This window comes from Cololabis saira, chromosome 7 (assembly GCF_033807715.1).
Source record: "Cololabis saira isolate AMF1-May2022 chromosome 7, fColSai1.1, whole genome shotgun sequence".
Lineage (NCBI taxonomy): Eukaryota > Metazoa > Chordata > Actinopteri > Beloniformes > Belonidae > Cololabis > Cololabis saira.
In genome coordinates this window covers 33,583,857-33,604,292 of record NC_084593.1, presented here as the reverse complement: position 1 = coordinate 33,604,292, position 20,436 = coordinate 33,583,857, and the positions used below count along the sequence as shown (strand labels likewise).

The 20,436-nt window shown below is 39.1% G+C and overlaps 1 protein-coding gene across 6 annotated transcripts in view; it reads left to right on the top strand.

Moving 5' to 3' along the window:
* The window catches only part of diaph2 (diaphanous-related formin 2), a 372,049-nt gene that overhangs the window by 140,692 nt on the left and 210,921 nt on the right, over positions 1-20,436 (top strand). For all 6 annotated transcript variants that reach the window (XM_061725705.1, XM_061725706.1, XM_061725707.1 and 3 more), the window contains 2 exons: positions 50-415; positions 4,835-4,949. In XM_061725705.1, coding sequence (XP_061581689.1) covers positions 50-415; positions 4,835-4,949 — 481 coding nt within the window. The remainder of the gene's footprint in view (positions 1-49; positions 416-4,834; positions 4,950-20,436) is intronic.

The window sequence follows — 20,436 nt, the reverse complement described above, 5'->3', positions numbered from 1 at the left end:
TTCACCCGTCATCTGGTCCGTCACTGACATTTCTGTTGACTATTTGCAGATTGCTGCAGGTCCAGCTACGCCGGGGGCCCCCCCACCACCACCAGTACCAGGGGGTGCAGGGCTTCCACCACCACCACCTCCGCCCCCCCCACCCGGTGGCTGCCCCCCACCCCCCCCGCCACCCCCTCCTCCCCCCGGGCACGCTGGGATGCCCCCACCACCTCCACCTCCTCCACCCCCAGGGGGAGGCCCACCGCCGCCCCCACCACCGCCTGGCTTCGGGCCCCCACCACCTCCGCCTCCCTTTGGTATGGGCGGGCCTCCGCCACCTCCTTCGCTGCCTGTCGTCAAGCTACCTTATGGCCTGGAGGCCAAGAAGGTCTACAAGCCTGAAAATGTGATGAAGCGGGTCAACTGGAGCAAGGTATGCCTATCCAGACTCTTGGCACTCGGTACATTGGACTTGGACTTGGACAGTTACTGCATTCATACTCGTATAACTTGTGTTAGCTGTAATTTTATTTCAGTTTTTTTGTTATATCCCATAATGTTTTACTATAAGACGCTCTCTACATCAGGTTAAGTATTCATTTTGCATAAACTAATGGCACTAAACTTCTGGGAGAAAATGTGCCTAAGACTGTCAGCTTTGCTTTTATTGATTTCTCATGTCGTGGTGAAAAGAGCTCTGATAAGTGTTCTCTCCATCACGGAGATGGTTCTTCAATCACCTGGCAAGACGCTTTGAATTAAGACAAAAAGAGATGGGCTGTAAACATGTAATCGACATTGTTGACAGGTTCTTGCAAATCTTTGCAAATTCTTGCAAATCTACATCAAACCTTCAACAGGAAAAACAAACAACAACACATAAAAAAAAACAGTTAGAATTTCAAATCCAATTGAGATCTAGATTTCTACTGGGCCGTTGTGATATATGTCTGTCTGTCTGTCTGTCTGTCTGTCTGTCTGTCTGTCTGTCTGTCTGTCTGTCTGTCTGTCTGTCTGTCTGTCTGTCTGTCTGTCTGTCCTTCTTTTCTCTGAAGTTTTTATGATATATTTACCGAATACATAAAAAATACATCCCCATTATATATTTTTAACAATTTCTAGATAATAGTTTTCTAAATGTAACTTTTTGTTCCATATGAATACTTGTTGTTTTTTTTTATTTAGTCTTTTATCATGACAGTGGTGCAGAGGGCTCAGAAATTCATGCACCAAAACCAACACGTGAAACATTATAGGAATAATTAAATTGTGATAATGCATGAGACCTTCAAATAACATGTTTTTTTTCTGCATTACTGGACTTCAGTATTTTGGATTTAGCCCACCAAAACAATAAAAATGCAAAGCTCAAGATCGAAACCAAAAAGGGTGATATTCTAATGCACTCTTAATCTAGTCAAACAGCCATTTAGCCACGGGGCACATTATTCCAAACTCAGCACCCATTTCAAAGGATTCAGCAGTAAACAATTTTGGCTGCTCAAATGTACTTGGATCTGCACATTCTTAGCATAATTGGAAGAAAAGTTGGATGCGTTACATTCAGTCACATTTTAATACAATTTTAGTGATACATTGCTTACACTTGGGCTCTTTTTCGCCACAGATAATTTATTCATTGCCCCAGAACTTGTTTGTTTCGGATACTTGTGTGATTTAGTTTTAGTCATTAAGTACTGACCTCAAACACAATCTCAAAATAGTTCTTTTCACATCGTACTATAAATGTGAGTTGTGTTTTATGCCAGAATAAGGCTTTGAATTAGAAAAAGTAAATAAAGGAAAGTAGTGGTAATTTACATTTCACATATTTGTCAGTGGTGATCAAGTAAACAGATTGGTTATAACACCTTCCACAAAATAAATCTCTCAGAAATTCCTCAAGATTTACAGTACAGTTTTAAGTCAAGTATATTTTATGTTTGCTAAAATAATGCTAAAATAACAATAAATGGCTCAGATCTGTGACTCCAGAGCTACAAATTCCCCTCGGCTCCTAAACTTATTTTGACATAATCATTACTGTTCTCCAGCTCAGGAAAACATATTAAAGAGCTACAAACATGTCAGGATTAACAGACAATCCTGGTCTGATGCCCTGCCACACTGCAAAAGCATTTCTTTAAGGTAATCACAAGTCATAAAAAAATGACTTCCATCCTTTTGAAATACTCAAAAATAACAATAACAACACTCTTTCTGAAGAAACAGGACAGTCAGTTATAATTTTAAGACTAAAAGCATAAACCACTGATCAAGCGGCTTCAAAGACTGGTTGGGGTCATCTCTGTGAGCCTGCTGTCTGTCAGAGCTGTTGCATTTCCTGACACTACTTTCGGTGAATAAAACTGACTGTATCTACAGTTAGACAGCAAAACTTAAATAGTACTATAATGGTTTTTGTTTAGTTTTTTTTATTATTTTCATAATGTTATTTATAAATCAACAATGCGCCAAATGAGACATTAAGAGAAGGACAACTGAGGAACTCAACCTACACGTCAACAGTTGTGTCTTACTTAAAATGTATAGTTTCCAACATTAGTACAGGATATCATTGTAACTTTGCGAGCAGCAGAAAAACATCAAGAAATGTTTTACTGTACGTCTTAATCCCCAGGAGGCTGCGTGTGTTAGTGCCTTGATAAAAATATCATCAATCTTTTACCTTTTTGTTTCAATCTGTATGCAGTTCTGCACATGTGATTTGTGTGCGGCAGTGCCCAGCAAATGTCTATTGTTTGGGAAAGTGTTCAGAAATAGGTTAACGTGCACAAGCATTAACCTTGCCTCCACAGGAAATTTAGCCCGACGATGATGCAAATGAAATTCATGACCACCTGAAGAAAAACAATGTGTCTCTTGCGCCGATTTAGTGCGACACGAGTCGTCTGTCTTCTTTATGTGCAGCAGATGGGAGTATCCAAGTGCCAGGAGTGAGTAGTCTTCGGCCGTGCAAAGAACACAGGGGGACAAAGTGCTATTTGATTTAAAAAAAATTTAAACCCACATATTTTTTATGTCAAACAGGTGCATGATTCAGATAGATAAAGTCAGAATTTTTAAGAACAATATGGAACTACAATTTTGACCATGCAGTTTCACATAAACGCATTTTCGTTTGCAGATACATATTCTGACATTTTCCCCAGGATATTTACAGACATATATTAGAAATCCTCCAGTCTAGTAAGGGGCATGGTGACATTAGTGCAAGGTGCCAAAATGGGTTCAGCACAAGCACACATCAGGGAATGCCAGCTTTGGTAAGCGCTAAATGAAACTTAAATTAGTAATTATTTCCTTCTCCTACTTTCTTATAGCTGTATAAGTAGTTCTCATAGAAAACAATTATTGAAGATTAAGTAAAGCACTGTGTAATTGACAATATAAACCATATACACACGTAATTGTGCTCCATCTTCCAGTCATAAACCCTCAGCCATTACCATTCATATAATTACATTTTAACATAATATTAAGTTGTTGATTGCAAATATTTATAAGCACATGAGTGACGGTAAACATGGATGCAATGAGATGAAGAAAATAACCTCTGTTGCACTGTGTGCCGTGAGACGGGGCTCGTATTTAAGCTGAGCATTAGCTCATTAGATAAAGTAGTAACAAATGCCTCTCCGCAAACACCGAGAGGCCGTCTTTATTCTGCTATGGCTCCGCAGGAAAGTCCCACAGTCGCTTAATGGGCCAAGAGTTCGATTACACCATTTTAAGAAAAAAAAGAAAAGAAGAAAATGATAAAACACAATCCAGTGTTAGATGAGTATATTAAGGATATAACACTCTGAATCCAAATCCTTCAACAATGCAAGGTTTTTAGTAATACTTGTTAAATAGGTATGAAATAAACATAATCACACTCTTTAGGCGGGGGCATGTACAGTCAAGTCTAAGCTAATAGATAATAGAAACTTCAAATCTAGTGTGTGATAGTGAGGCCTCAGTGTGATGTGAGCGCTCCGACTAGATACTGTTCTCTCATACGGAAACAACTTCTTCAGGGGTTACTAGGTGCTGCCTTTCTTTTTTTTCGGTCCACAGTTACATTCTCATGTTAACTTAAAGCTATAGAACAGCCGTCCAAGAAGTATTGGAGCAGCTCACTCCTACCCATAGAATCACTCGCTACAAAAAGAAGGTGGAAAGTCAGAGTAAAAAGGGAATAGTTGGACGCTCTTGCTCTCTCTCTGGTGTTTTAACCAAAGCGTGTTACAGACATTTCAAAAAGAATGGGGGGGGGGATCAGCAACGCTTATACTGACTTTGATTTCTCTGCAGACACTCTGAACCCAAAGTGTTTCATGTATTTCACAGCCAGTAACATAACATTTGTTTAAAGCATATTTGTATTAAATCATAAGAAAAAACAACAAAAAACGAAATTGGAATTAATTAGAGTACAAAATGATTTTATTGTTAACTGCAATCAACTACAAAGGGTCATGTAAGTAGTTTGTTATTGTTTAATTAACCTGTTTCATTCCTGACTTTTACCTGAGCCTCTCTTTTTCTGAAGAGTTACCACTGAGAGGCAAAAATGTGGAGCTTTGATGTATTTCCTCCCTGAGTTAGCCGTATTTATGAGATTTTGGAAAGCAAAGGAAAAAAATACTCATGCTTTTTTTTTTTTTTATCCCTTGTCAGTCCTGTCCACACCTGGATGTTACGAATGCCACACAAGGTCATGTGTGTATTCACACACAGAAACACTCACAAACCCCATCTTCCAGCCAGCAGAAGTTTTGAGTGGCAGGTTGATGGAATGACGGTTTCTGATCGCGGTGATAATGGATTCCTTGTGTCATTGCAGATAGTGCCTCAGGAAATGGCAGAGAACTGCTTCTGGATCAAAGTCAAAGAAGAGAAGTTTGAGAATCCTGACCTATTTGCTCAGCTCTCCCTCTGCTTCTCCTCACAGAGTAAAGGTAAAGAGGGGCCATCTCTTTCCGCCCCATCCTTAATTAATCTCCACACACATGCTTCATTTAGCCTCTCCGGCAATAGTTGCTAAGGCACTTTCATCTTGTGACAGCGATTTTTTTCCCACTGAAATGTTAATTATCTTAAAACCAAGCATTTCTTCCATTGCATTTGAACACAGGCTCTGCTCTCAATTCAAACCTCTAAGCCAATTAGGGATACAGTTCTTTTGGGCTGGTATGTGCATGTTTTGGAGAAATCTCCAAATGCCACATCGCTGCACAATGCACTTGGTCTCTGTGCCCACTGAGTGGTTTCGAATCTTTTTTTTTCTTCTTGTTTTTTCCGTGCACTTAGATGTGTGCAAGAGTGCGAACTTGAACTCGTACATGCATGTGTGAACCCAAAGGCAGCTATGCTTGATTTGCTTTTTGCTTTTTCCAGTCCAGTAGACCAGTCCTCCATCAGGGTAGATGCAAGGCTTTTGTGAAGGAAGCTGTGGGAGTTTACTTATCGCAGCCAGTTTGTCTCTCAGATACACAACCTGGCAACCTAACTTGCTGATGAATAACACAAGCAGTGCAGTGAAAGTCTCTGTTTTTTTTTTGTTGTTGTTTTTTTGTGTGGAAGAGGGTGTATGAAGGCACTTGATGTATCTCCCCATGACAATTTGCCTGTTTTCTACTTCTTTGACAGTCGGTGTGTGTATGTGTAGCACACCCCTCTAATTCTAGCAGCAGTGGGAGGGGAGAAGTCAGAGCTCTGTTAGCACAGAACAATCAAATGTGAGCTCCATCAATGTGTGCGGACATATCTATAAAAAGACGGTCCAAGTTTCCCCGCATATTTACCTTCTGTTTGGATTCCACTCAGCCTGCAAGCCCTTTTCTTGCTATGTCTCTCTTACTGCCGTCAAGTCTACAAACCAGATTCATTTCTTTGTTTCTGCTGTGAAATAAATAGAAATGTTCCTTGGGCTGCTGCAAGGTGATTTGCCGGCATAATGCAGATGGAAGGAGGATGTGAGTTGGAAGGAACAGTTGTTGCAGAGCTTAATGAAGTGGCAGGAAGAGTTCTGGCTGTCATGCCACTTTCTTCTCGTCTCTCATCAGAAGACGTCTGCTTCCCCCAACATCTTTTAACGTGTTCTCCGAAACATGTGTGAAGTAACTCGAGGTGTGACTTTTTTAGTATTTAATGATCATTTCCAGGTTTCTTTCATTTAATTGTCGAGTGCTAATTGAGGAAGCACATATTTCATTTAAATCCACATCTCCACTACATTTCACAGCAGAATTTATGTCAAATTCACTTCCAGATATATTCTCGAGCTAAAATACAACTCATCGTGTGTAGTTCTGCATACACATGGCTGTAGTTCAGCTTCAAATGCCCTTTAAAATTCTTTATTAAATTCACTTTCTTTCCCACTGGGGATTAAAAAAAAAAGCTCCATAGATAGTCCCTGCTCCTGCTGGCATGGTGGGAATTCATGATCCAGCAATTCCCCCAGGAGTTACCTTTGCTGGATCCCTATCAATTACCCCCGCAGCGACTTCACTTAATCAGCTCTTTTCCCTCTATTGTTGAAACAGAACATGATTTTCTCATGAATGAAAAATGCTGTTTAATGTTTGATATCTACCCCCCTCCTCCTGTCAGTGGAGTTGAAAGTCAATGAGAGGCGCTTTGATGTAGATGTTATTGCAGAAGAGGTGCTAGAATAGATTTTCCTAAAATGAGATGGTAGTCCGTTTGTTTTCCTCTTTCGCTTGTTCCATGATTCATGCAGAATAAGTCGGATATGAATGGATACAGCAGTTGTTGTTAAACATTCAACATTTAGTCAACAAGATCCCTGCATTATATTTGCAATGGATCCGTGCTGTACTGGTGTAGCCAGTTGTTTCAGTAAAACTGGTACAGTTTAAAGGGTTTTTGTGGATTCAGCTGGTGAGGACAGCTTGAAAAATTAATTCCTGAGGTCTTTTACTCTCATTGTAACACTGAACTATAAATCCCATGTGTCGATTTGACAAATAAATCACTGGTTAAATCCAACCCGTTTTTCTTTCTTAAAAAAAAACAAAACAAAACAAAACAAAAAAAAACACACAAACCCCCCCAGATATATCGCTTGTTGGTGTTTTGTTTTTTTTCCCCTTTGCTTTTTTTATGTTACCTCAGTCTTTGCAGAAAGATGCTGATATTTATAAGTAAAGCACACTTTTGGGGCTTAGTGTATTGTGAAAGATGAGGCAAGCAGGTGTAAATGCCTTCCCTGCAGAGATACCCAAAGAAAATGGTTCAAAAAAAGGCTTCTGTTATCTCCACCTTCTTTAGGATTCTTGCTTGTTACTTTCATTGTTGAAGAACAACATTTTGGCAGTAAAAGGGGGGAAAAAATCGCTTTAACAGCTTCCAATTTTCCGATGCTTATTGCGCTCAAAGGTCTCTAAAACAACTGAGATTGCAAGACTGTCATCTCTCCTGCTGCTTTTATGGGTCTTGCTGTTTAATGAGTTTTACCAAGAAAAGAATTGATAATCATGAGGGATTTAAACTCAACTTAAGGCCTTCTAAGAGTGCCGCTTCAATCATTTATACATTGTCTTTGTTACTTATCATCTGATGATCTTATTAAAGCTTCACACACTGTGTATGTCAGTTTTAGGAGAAATTGAGGCCGGGGAAATTTGGAAGGGATTCATGAAGAAAAAATCTCACATCAGATTAAGAAATAGTGAGAATCTCCACTTTAAAATTAATCTTAGTAATTAATTATATATACTGGATTATATCAACGCATCTGGTACAGTATAACTTATTTTGCAGGTCAGACATTAAGAGAGGAAAAGAAATAGGCAGATATATCCATTCCTTTATCAATTCAGTTGTTTTAACATTTTGCATAACAGTTGCAAAAATATACTTTTTTTGGTGTGAGGGGTCCCAGATATTAGACTTTTTTGATCTTTTTATTTATTTTAAATTTGTGGCCTTCTTTTCCTTGAAGTTTATCTTTATGAGCTGCGTTCTTCTTTGCTTTCCAGTAACAAAATTGCATCGGTTCCCTTTTGTTGCACCAACCTTGTTCAGACACCCCACATCTGACTTCACTGTAAGAAGAATTAAGCCTTTTATTTCTTTTCTTTTTTTATAAGTGAGGTGAAAATATGTTACACTTAAAGCTACACCTCAGTCACTGATGTCAAGGCAGGTATACCAAAGGAGCCATTGTGTGCTTTGTAATAATAAAACTGTTACCACCCACACACAGAGATGAAAAATCTGTTATCACAGACAGAAATCTCTATTTTCTCTCTGTCATCACCCTAGTTTTTCACATCTTTACAATTTGTGTATGAGATGTTAAATGGACCCTGCAGAACAACCTGGCTACGCTAAGAGATATTTTATCATCCACCAAAATATTTTTTTTTCTCCTTTTGCTTACTTCTCCTCCTCCTTTTTTTTTTAGCTCTTTTTTGCCTTCAGAACATCCTTTCCTCTTCTACACTCCTCTCCATTAACTTGAGTCTCTTTTTTTCTTTTTCATCTCCCCTCGGTTCGCTTTATCAATCAGTAGGTTGTGCCTCTTGGGATCAAATCAGATTCACTCTGGGATTGAATGTGTGTCGCTATGGCCTCCTGCATTTGAAAGCCAATTCATTCAGCTGGAACTTTGCAGTTCAATTTGAAGCAAGATTGTGGTTGGCAAACTTCACACACCTTCTCTCTAAAATGTTTCCTCCATTGCCCACATCAATTGTCGACAGACAAAAGGCATAGGCCACTTTGTAATGGTGATGTTTGGCTTTCTCAGCAAAAAACAACACAAAGAAAGGAGGTTGAGGGTTTCCCGCTGAATCAGATTATACTCGTGCCAGTCCATGCAAGGGGAACGGTGTGTGTGTGTGTGTGTGTGTGTGGGGATAGAGAAAAGAGTGGAAAACCTTAAGCATGCCGTACATATCCCTGTGCACTGACCTTTGAAGGTTAATAAAACTAGGTTGATCAGTCGTCCTATAGGAATTGTGGTTGTGCTGTAGTCATAAATGTATCAGAGAATTTTAAGAGTCGTTCTTTATTTTGGTTATGCGGCCTTCTGCTTTAAGCAGCATTCACAGTACCTATTTTCAGCTGAATTGAGGACATGTGATAGATGTTTTTAAAACTGACATCTGGTATTCATAGATGTAGCTCAAATCGGCGGCTATGTAATTGTTTGCGCTTGAGTTGATAAGAGTCTGTGTTTGGACGCACCGGTCAGCATCGCAAACAGTGACCTCTGTTTGCAACAGCATTTACAAGCGCAGACTGGTTTGAAGCGAAGGGATAATGAGAAAAACACTGTCCCCTGACACAGTGGTCCTGTGCAGAAATTGAAAATACACTGGAGAGCGGTTCAAATGATACTTTTGGAAGAGCCATTTAGAGTGACATAATGACTTTGCTCGGGAAAAGCTAACTCCAAAGTTTAATGAGCTCTCAACTGACTTTTGTATCAGTTCAGCAAAAGTGCTCGGCCCAGGTTTATAAAAAACAAGAGGTATTTTGAAGGAAAAAAATCAATATTTTTAGTATTTCATGAGGAAAGTTGATGCCTTTTGAATGGCAGTCTTCTGGAGCCATACATCATTTAGGTAAACCCTTAGTGGATTTGTTAACATGAAAGTATTCCGCTTTAAAGTAGTTCCCTATTGGCTTCATATATCAGGACTCGAGGCTATGTCAATGTTTTACATACAGTATGTGAAACAAAGTCACTTTTTTTGTTTTTTTTAAACTTTTTATTTAGTATTTTCAGCTTATACAACAAACAACAACAAAAAAAAAAAACAGACAAAAACATGGGGGCTCCTATATAGATGATGTTATGTCATGACAATGTCCAATCAGCTCAAGTGACCTGTTTAACTGAAAGCGTCCTCTATTCCTCCAATAAATGCATCCCATTTCGCCCATTTCCTGTGGAAGGTCGCTCCTTTGGACCTCAAACAGAAAGTCATCTTCTCCATAGCATATATTTCTTTAACTCTGTCCATCCATTGATTAAGACCTGGGGTCTCAGGTTTATACCAGTTCTTGGTGATTGTCTTTTTACAGGCCATTAGCAATATTTTGCACAGATACCAGTCTTCCTTCCTAATCACATCATCTGCCAAATCACAGAAATACAAAACTTTAACATCATTAGGAACCTTATATCCCAAAATCTTTCCCACAGCAATACATATATTTTCCCAGAAAATGTGGATTTTTGGACATAACCAGAAGATATGAGAGTGATCAGCGTTCAAGTTTCCACACTGCCTCCAGCACTGTTCCTGTACAAAATCACTTTTAAATTCCATACTATCTTCAGGAAACATCAAGGTATCTTGATATTACACAAGTCTCTCTGCGTTAATATCATATTATCTAACTACTTCATGTATTCTGTTCAGTCAAGTTTCTTATTTCTAGTGTTTTAGTTGCCCATCAGATTGTCGTATCACTGTAAAGGTCAGCTCTGGAAATATTACCTGGCTAAAGCCTGACGATAAGTTATGGCTACACAGCCATCTCCTGCTCCATCCCAAGGGATTTGATCAAATCCTTCAATAGTTTTCCTTCGCTCTGACACCCGTTGTCCCCACCGCTTACCGCTGTCCCCGGCAAGTCCACGCCGCACGTTCTCGCTCAGCCGATGTGCCGAGGAAACCAGCAGAGTCTCAATCCCTGCTACAAAGCCCCAGCAGCAGGGGAGTAATGACCCAGCCACAACAGCAGTAATGATGGAATCAGTGGGGGGGCATCTATCTGGCTCTCCCTAATAAGTCTCCTAATAACTCTGTTATCAGGGTCGACCTGGCTACCGGATCAAACACGCTCAGGCATGGTCAGCCAACTCACATGACACTGAAACCTCCGAGTCAAAAGTAGAAACCTTTTCTCTTCCCGACCAGGAAACTATGTGTCGTGGCCCCGACAAGGGCCATCATCTGCCGTCCGATTTACAGCATTTTGTTCCGGTTAAGCAACTTTAATTAACATACATGTCTTGCTGTTGAGGAGGTCTAACTATTAGGGAAAATGGGAAAAAATAAAACAATGCACTTTGTAATTAATCACATCTATCTTTTATATCTATCTAAACAGCTGGTGGCTGGTTGTCACTGATTGTGTTAATGGAGAAGAGGGAGGCTCCACCAAGCCCGCTTCCCCTTTATTCTGGCTTCTTATTTTATTCATCACTTTTATTTTTTATTTCGTTTTTCCTCCTGCTTGCTTACTTGCTTCTGAAGCGATCCCCTCGCAGATGTCCATCTGGAACAAAGACCAGCTTTGTTTAAAGACATCCAGTTTTATTCTCGGGGTTATTGTTTAACAGCCTTCGTCTGCCGCATGCAGCATCACAACTCAAGTTTTACTGCACGCTCATTTTGCAGACTGTCGCTGCGGCTTGATAGGGGAGATGTTTTGCAGAATACATTTAAAAAAAAAAAACGACTATTATTCAGTTCTGAAAGAAAGAAAGGCTTCCAAAAGTACCATTTTTCCCATTTTAAAAGGGAGCCCATTAATTGTTAGCGCAGGCAGGAGACATTTGTCTTAATGAAACTCTAAACACGCATGTTCTTTTCTCACTGTTTGGGGCAGTTAGCCCACTGTGAATCTCCCAGGGTCAGCCCTTTTCTTTGCTCATCCCTGCAAATTTTTAATATATTACATATGAATGGAAATTAGGCTCTTAAATATTAACGACGAGTAATTGGTTTATTGTAGGAGGATATATTATGTGTGTGCATCTGTGTGAGGGAGTGGATGAATGCGCGTGAGAGTAAAATGTTCCTCTCTTTCCCTCTTCATATTGCCTCACTGTGGTGTCCCACTGATTTTAATCTTCTCTTCTCAGATGAGAGCCATTCAGGCTATCACAGTGCACTTTAACTTTAGCCGTCTGAATATTAGCTGTCTTTGATACCTGCCGATTACAGCCTCCCAAGTCTACACCCTGCTAACTTTTATGTGCCTTCAGGTAGAGTGCGGTGTTCATCAAAAATAAATATGCCATATGAGTAGATGTGTTTTATCTTTGTTCTTCCTTCAATTATATATTTTATTTTATTTCTGCCTAGAAGTGGTGCAGACACAGCCATTGTACAATAAGTCTGATCCAAAGACAAAAAAGATGTCTAAGGACAAAGAAAAAAAGCAAGAGAGTAAAAGCAATCTATGATTTAAATGAACTAAATTAACTAACATCTGCAAAGTTAAACTTCTTTTAATTTCTATCCATTTATTTTTATACTATGGCTTTGTTTTCACAAAGACCAAATATCAGTTTCCCGCTCATATCCCTGTTCTTGTTACATTTACTGATATGACGGTAAGTGTATAATTATGCCCTGCTATCACATTGATGGATACTCTTCTATAGTGGTAGAATATCAGTCTAATGTATTCCAAAGTGGTATTTACCTTTAAAGAGTTTAGCTTGTCCGTACTTATTTGTCTGTTTTTCACCGTCTCATCCAAAACAGGCGTCGTCTGCGAGCATCCTAATTGAGTGAAAAGACACTTATTTAAAACAAGACTTCCCTTTAAAAAGAGGACAATGTCAACATTGTCAGTGGAGTCTTTCACACAGAAAAGCCGGAATGGGGCTTCATTAACTAACCCCCCCATGATCCCAGACAGTGTAGGACGCAGTGCATATCAAAGCCAGATCAGAAGTTAGAATAAGAGCAAAGAGTTTTATAGAGAATACTTGATGTGTAATGGTTTGCTGCTGACTGCATGGGCTGCCGGCTCTGCTGGATTGGACATTTTTGAGTGCTTATGAGGAAGGAATTCAAAAGTTTTTTTGTTTTTTTTTTTAAGTTTAAAATGCAGTAGTTTTTTTTTGATAAGTCATCTTTGATAAATAAGCAATAATGCTATTGGTTCAAATGCACCGGTTTGTCAAAGGGGACATGATAAGACCACTGAGAAATGACTGCATTTCTACAGTGTCTTTGCCATTTTACAAATCTACTACATAACACAACATTCTCTTAGTAGTTTTTTCACTCTTCTGAGTTTTTTCCTTTTCCGCCTTTAATAAGCTAATAAACACAGTTTGTATACACTGTTACCTATAAAGTTAAAATCATTTTGTCTTTCGAAACATTTTTTTATTTTTATTTTATTCATATTTTTTTCATGAGAAGAGCTAAACATGTTTTATTCCAACTTTAAGTGTATTAGGAAAGGAAACAACATGTCACCCGCTGTATTTTATGATGTCATTTTAAATTAAATCAAACAACTGTTAACTTAGAGGTTATTTACAGAAGTTAGAGACTGATAACAGGTGAAATATTAAAAATATTACCGCCCCTACAGTTGTTAGTAATAGATTCTGTGGATGTGGCGTGATTCAGGATTTTCACACCAATCAAAAAGAGGATGCCGTACCTTATTTCCCTGATGCCTAACACTGGGTAATGTCGTCAAAAAATAAAACAAAAATAAATACTTTGGTTTGTAAATATGTTTCTTGCTTACTGCTTAAAGACAGGGGGTGTTTAATTGGACATTATTACTCAGATCAACATCATTTGTTGCTTGTGGGACCAAAGTGTGTCCTCTAGGTCTTCAGGACATGTTTTTGACAGATAATAATAATACAACCACTACTTGTTTAAAGCGTAGATTGTCTGCTCCTGTATTGTCACAATTTAAAAACAAGGTAAAACCAAACTGTCTTTGTATTTTGATGAAACAGTATTCCACCTTTTTTGTTTTTGGTCATTATTTTAGAAGAAATGCACATGAACCTGACAAAACACAGTTCGTTACTTGTTACCAACAAGTCTGTGATGGCGTGGGCTTATATCAGTGTTCTTTAGCAAAAGGACTTTACATTACTCTGATGACACCATTGACACAGAAAACACATGTTGCCTCTGACTTGACATCAATGCCAGAAGTATCCATGCATTTTTCAACAAGTAGTCTCAGTCATTTTTGGCAAACGTCACAAGGGCATGGCCAAGGTACACATGCCTACAGTCACCGCTTTTTATTTACATGAATCACAACACAAATATATGAAAAACCATCAAACATCTGTTTGACTCCTACAACCATCTCCTTTTCTTTTGTAAAGGATGCTCAAGTGCTTTTCTATGCTAAAGGCGATAACAAAAGGAGCTTTGAATCTATTTTCCATATCATTTTACGGAAGCTGTTACTGAATGCACGGAGATAGCAAATCTTCAAAAATAAAGCAGGAAATAAATCTCAATCAATAAAGTTGGAAATGCAAAGACCAAAACTAGCATAAAGGGACAAACAACAAAACAAAACCCAGAGACCATGACATTTAATAACCTGATCTGTCAGATGGCTTTTGCACAGATTCGTCTGAGAATTTGGCTTCGGAAGCTGTTTGGAAAAGGGTAAGCAGTTTCAAAAAATACTCTGCAAGCGATTGGATGAGCCGTCTGTCTGTGGCCATTCATCACAGTTATTATTATACACAAACAGCACATGTATAGGCGAACTCATTCATCATAGGATGCAGCAATCAAAACAACAGACCTCGCCTTAACTTTTTCTGGGTTGTACGAAAATTCATGGGAAAGAAAGGCAACGTTTTTGGGGTTTTCTTGTGCTTTCCAGGGACTTTGCTCCGTCTCTGTAGCTGACACATGAACTGTCCATCATGCCTTCCCCGGTTTCCCTGCAGGATGCACAGGATGCACATATCGGTCGTTAACCTTTGCTTTTCCGTTGTCTTTTATTTATTTTCCTTTTATACTTCTACTTCTTCCTACATCCTCCTCCTCCAACCTTTCTTCTCTTCACTAGCTTCCATTCCCTGTCATCTCCCTTGAACCTAAAGTTAGCAACTTCCGACTATTTATTTATTTTTATTTTCTTTTATCATAGTCTTGTGACAGTATCCACAGCATAGATATTTTAAATCCGTCTGTCGTGTTAGTTTTTGTCTTTTGAATCTACTTTTCCTTTGAAAAGCATAAGAGCTGTTTTTTTCCCCCTTCCACATTCGGTTCCTCTATCTTCCTTTTCATGAGTGAAATAAATAAATAAATGAAACGATAATACATTTGCTTAAATAAAAGAATCATTTTTTTATGCTTACTTTTATTTTTGATCCATGTTACTACCTTTTGTTCATGTTCTCTGAGCGTCTTCTGGAGACGATAAATGATGACGATTAAAAAAGAATAACTTATAATTTATAAGTTATGTTTAAATAAAGAGAACAAGGGATAAAGACAGTGTCATGGACAGATGGACTCTTTGATAAACTCCAGAGCGTTGTTGTTCTTTCTGCAGCAAAACCTGTGAAGGCATATCTCTCACTTTTGTGTTTTCAACATTTACACCGTTGGCGCAATGTAGAAAAAAAAAACACTTTCACAGATGTGAATGTATCAGCAGTATATAGTGTATACGCAAGTGTCGACTACCATCAGTCTTTTAATCTTATATTTTTTCTTTTTTTTGTTTATTTTTGTTTAAAAAAATCATCTGATCATTGTGGGTCTTAGTATAAAGAAGCTGTGGATGAACAACAATATCTATTTATGTAAATGTATATGTTTTTACCATACCAAGATTTATTTACTTATTTTTTAAAAAGGTAGTATTGAGTACAGCTTTGCTACTTCCACCTGATAAGAGAGTAAATCTACTAACCATCAGCCCTTGATGAATTGATCATCAGGTGCGCAGACCTCTGTAAGAGTAAATGTTTACTTGTCTGGAGTGTTCAGGTGTGTGTTAAATTGTTGTTTCACGTCATTCTCAAAATGCATCTAAAATCATTTTCAAAAACCTTGGAATTCAACATTCTACGTTGAGAAAGATTTTTTTTATTATTTACAACTGGAAAGCATTTTGTCGTCACGGGGGATGACTCTCCTGCAAAGTGAAGTGCTTGGAGTAACACAAAAAAAAAGCTAAGAGTTTGACATTTACCTTGCAAAGCTCACTGAGCATGTTAAATGTTAAAGTATGACAGCCCAATTAGAAGAAGACTGAACATGTCCGGTTTGTTTGGGGAAAAAAATATTGTGGTCAATACTAAGTTAGAAGCCTTTTCTCTTGTTTAAAAAGATAATAGCAACACAACAACAAGTCTGCAAAACTGCATTTAAGCATTGTCTTAAAGAAAAACGAGACCAAAAGTTGTTGGACCTCAGTGCCCATTTTTATGTTTGGCCAAAACCAAACACAGGATGTCAGCAGCAGCATCTGTCTGACAGCTAAAGCTTGACTGCAAATAGGTCGTGTAACAGGACAATGGTCCGCATCACTCCAGCAAATATACATGATCACGGTTTTAGACTGATCTAGTCAAAGTCCAGACCTCAGCCCAAATGAAATGCTGTGCAAGTAAAGATATTTCTTCACATCAGTTTAAGATACAAGGGCTGCTACTGGTCATGGGTGATCCATGGTGTTTTGGTGACTCCAGCATGTCAGCATCACACAATTTTGGATTCTTTTCTTTAAGATAAAATGATACATAACACGAAACACTTAGTTTTTTTTGGATGGATTATTGTCCTATCTAAGGCTAAAAAAAACAAAAACAAAACGAGCCTAAAGAGCCTAAACTTGAGATTTATGATCTGCTCAGCAAGAGATTGATAAAGTCATACAGGAAACAACTTTACGTTATTGATGCCAAAGGTGAATCGACAAGTTTTGAGACTGTTTGTTTCCGAAGGTACATTTATTATTCAGTGATTTTTATTGTTTTTTTTTTGCTGTTTTTTTTATTATATGTGTTTTCGAAAATATCAATCAATATTTATCTAAGACTCACTATGATTAGATGATTTTAATTTAGGAAAAAAAGATTCAAAAGATTCAGCACCACCTTCCACATTTAACTTTTGTTCTGTTGTTCTTGGCTTGATATTTTAGTTTTTTCTTGTCTTTACAACACTATTTTCTTGTATAAACAAGAAATGTATTCACAAACTGAGTGAGCCTGATCCTGCAGCGCAGCTGCAGTCAGACTTGGCTTGTTAAGCCATAGGTGTTTTGTTGGTGTTGCACCATTATTGCACTTTTCTTCCACCTAAGCATTCAAGTAAGAAGAAACTACACCATTAGCGTTTCAAGATAAAGGCTGTTTCATGGGAATTTAGCATTGGCTTTTACAGTATACACGGACACACCAGAGCCTATAATACACAGCAAATCAAGCGCATTAAAGTGAAACACTGACTCACTTAACATTAAAATCCACAGTGGGCGAGAACGGAGCGGAACAATGTATTCCAGCGGGTGTTTCATCATTTCTGAATTTTATCAAAACCCCCTGACCCCTGTTGCTCATCACTATATAAAAGCTGATTGATGTTAGGCCTGTGTACACACTGCTTTGGCTGCATGGAGAGTGCAGCTCCAGTCCTGGTTGGAAACTGTTAAGCAGGGGAGCCAGTGGTTTTAAAGACTTGACAGATTACTTTGACTGTAGGGATTTACATTAAGGTGCTTTTGCTCTCATGGCCTCTCTCCTTACCTTTCCAACTCCCGTCCAATCCAGCCACAGCTGAGGTAAAGCAGCTTATTAACCTTTCTGGGCCGAAGGCATCCCTTGGATGGAAAGACACCACAAGACATCCTGTGAAAGATAAATTAACCTCAGAGGATTGATACTCCTTGATTTTAATTTTAATCACACTAAGCAGTGGAATGCATTGGACATTTGATGTCTGAAGTGAATGTGAATGACATCTTACAGTTTTAAAAAAAAAATTTTTTATTAAAGTTCTGCTCCTGAAATGGAGACATCTGAAGAAAAAGGTTTTTAAAGTTTCCCACCACGGGAATATGCCGCTCCACACTCAAGTATGCAAAGCATCTTGTAATAATTTAGTGATACCTTGGACTTTGCATTTGACGTAGAGGTCAACAGCTGCTTCAGTCACAAGAACACACTTCACGTTGATACGGAGTATGTGAAGTCGAGGCAGTGTCAGCGAGTTGCACTTCAATTTTGAAACATCACATCCTTTACTGGAATACCACGCACTGAGGCAAAAAGAGGCAGCTGTACATAATGTCTCATCATAACGGCAAGGAAGCACACGACAAATTATCATATGCGCATATTTGACACTCTACTCGATACATCAACTCAGAATATACTTTTAGTAAACAGCTTAGTACTGTGTTCTGTTTTACACTGGGGCAATCGGAGAGAATGAAAACAACCTTCAATAATAGATTTCCGTGTGTTCCCGTTCATTCTTCATTCCTACATGTTTATGAGTGCCTAAAGTCAAACCTGGGATTTAATTTAAACATGTGCACCGCTCCCGTTACTCAGCCACTGACCCTGTTTGTTTACCCTCCAGGAAGCTCATGAACACATTTACCAGCAACACTCTCCTTTCGTGCTGTTTAAAGTTATGATATGTGAGAAAAAAAAATGCATTTCTATTAAACTTAAACCCTTTTATTTTTAAATGACTCCACGAAGTTGCAGAGCGTAATGAGCACTGACTCCAGCCAGAAGTAAGGAAGTGCATCTACTCGGGGGTCGATTGTTTGTATCTGTGTGTGAGGACTAGGGTTTTCCCGTGAAGGGTGTGATGAGCTCGTGGTGTATCGGATGACTGAGCAGGACGCGCTGGCCGCTGTGGCCCTCCAGTCCCTGAGTATCTGAGAGCGGCTTTGTTCATTAGATGTGTAGAAGACAGTTTGACTGTAAGCAAGTCGAGGGGCAACCTCACTCTCTGTGGACGCTTCGTTAGCTTTGTTGCTGTCATATTGGAGTTTCTTACTTAATGCAGCTTCTACCTGCGCCACATAAATTGTATACATAATACACTGGCGTCTGTCCTTTTGCTTGCACGTATTCCAATGTTTGTTAATTGGGGCTCCTGGTGGTGTGTAATTAACCCCACGACAAATGTCCCCAAAGGCACATGAGACACAACAGAGCTCAGGAGATGCTTTTTTTTGTTTTGTTTTTTATTTTCTTTTGCAGTTAAACATTTAGTGATTGTGTCAGCGTAAGTCAGAGCAGAACTCACGCTGTAACTGTACCGCTGCCGTTTCTGTCTCTCAGACCGACACACACGACAGCGTGCTCGCATAAAGCCAGAAGTCCCTCTGGATGTGCGGCAGGATTCTGAGCGCCTCCCCGTTTTCTGACTGTCTCCTCCACAGAACCTGGTCCAACAAAGATAAACACATGCTGGGTAGATTATTAGCAAAGTACCAAAGGCCCCACAGAAGAGCAGCGAGCGCACCCATTGTGCTCCGATCATGGCGGTGCCTCGTAGAGCGGGCTGCAGTCGCCCCCGGGGGTGTTTGTATACATGCTTAGACACAGGTGGGCGCTGATACCAGCACGAGAGCCTCTGCAGACTCCCGTGATATTTCACTGTCAAGAGAAACTCCCGGCGCATTGTTTTTACTAATGGCACATTGTTGCCGGTTTAAACGCTTGAAAGGCAGGAAAGGGAGCTTGATGGTTGTTTACAGCTGTATGATTCACAGACAGAACACTATAAACACTGTTTTCTTGGTTTAATCGTACTGGCAGCAAATCCCTTGCAAGGATGAAGATGTTGGTGAGTGCATATCCTTTAGTTTTGTATTTATGACGTGAAGTGACTGCATGAGTACGACAAAGGATTAGTGATTGCTATGTAGCCGTCACATGCTAATTGTCTACACAAGCTTTTCTACATTTGCGTTAGCAGATGTTATCTTGCTATTAACCCCCCTGATCTCAGTGGCACCAACTGTCGGAAAACATTAACATACTTTTAGGCTTCAGCTTGCAAGCCGCTATCAATATTCACACTAAACATCCCAATATTATAAGAATCTATCGAAAGAAAAGGTGTTTCAGAGGCGTTTGGTGTATGAATGCCTTCTTGTTAGCATGTGTATATGAACAGAAAGGGCTGTAATTATGGTTCAGTGTTCAGTGATTAGTAGATACGCCCTCATAGTGCTGTACAACAGTCATTCTTCTTTCAAACCTGATCGACACATGAGAAAAAGAAGAGGTAGCAACCACAGAGACTGTTTTTGGGGGTTTCGGATTGTTTTAGATCATTAATGTTTGAGTCCATTAGGCCTTTATCTCGTTAATTTATCATACTTTTTAATTAGTTCATACGTTAAGAGACATTATTTGAAAAGTTCTCAATTTCTCAGATATAGAAGCAAGGCGAGAAACCACCCCCCCCAAAAAAACGTGTTGAAATAAGTTATGCATGTGGAAGATGCAATATCATTGGAGATAAAGGGGTTGATTGAAAAAGGGAGAGGGATGTGATAGATACCACGGCGGAGGCTGTTATTACAGCTAAGGGTGACAATGATAACAGTTCTTAGCAGACTTGTTACTAAACAGAACCTCACTTCCCTTCTTTAAAGGAGCCACAGCTACCTGCATGATTTCTAAATCACTTTCATTCACTTGGAAGAAAATATCATCATCTTTTAGTTTGG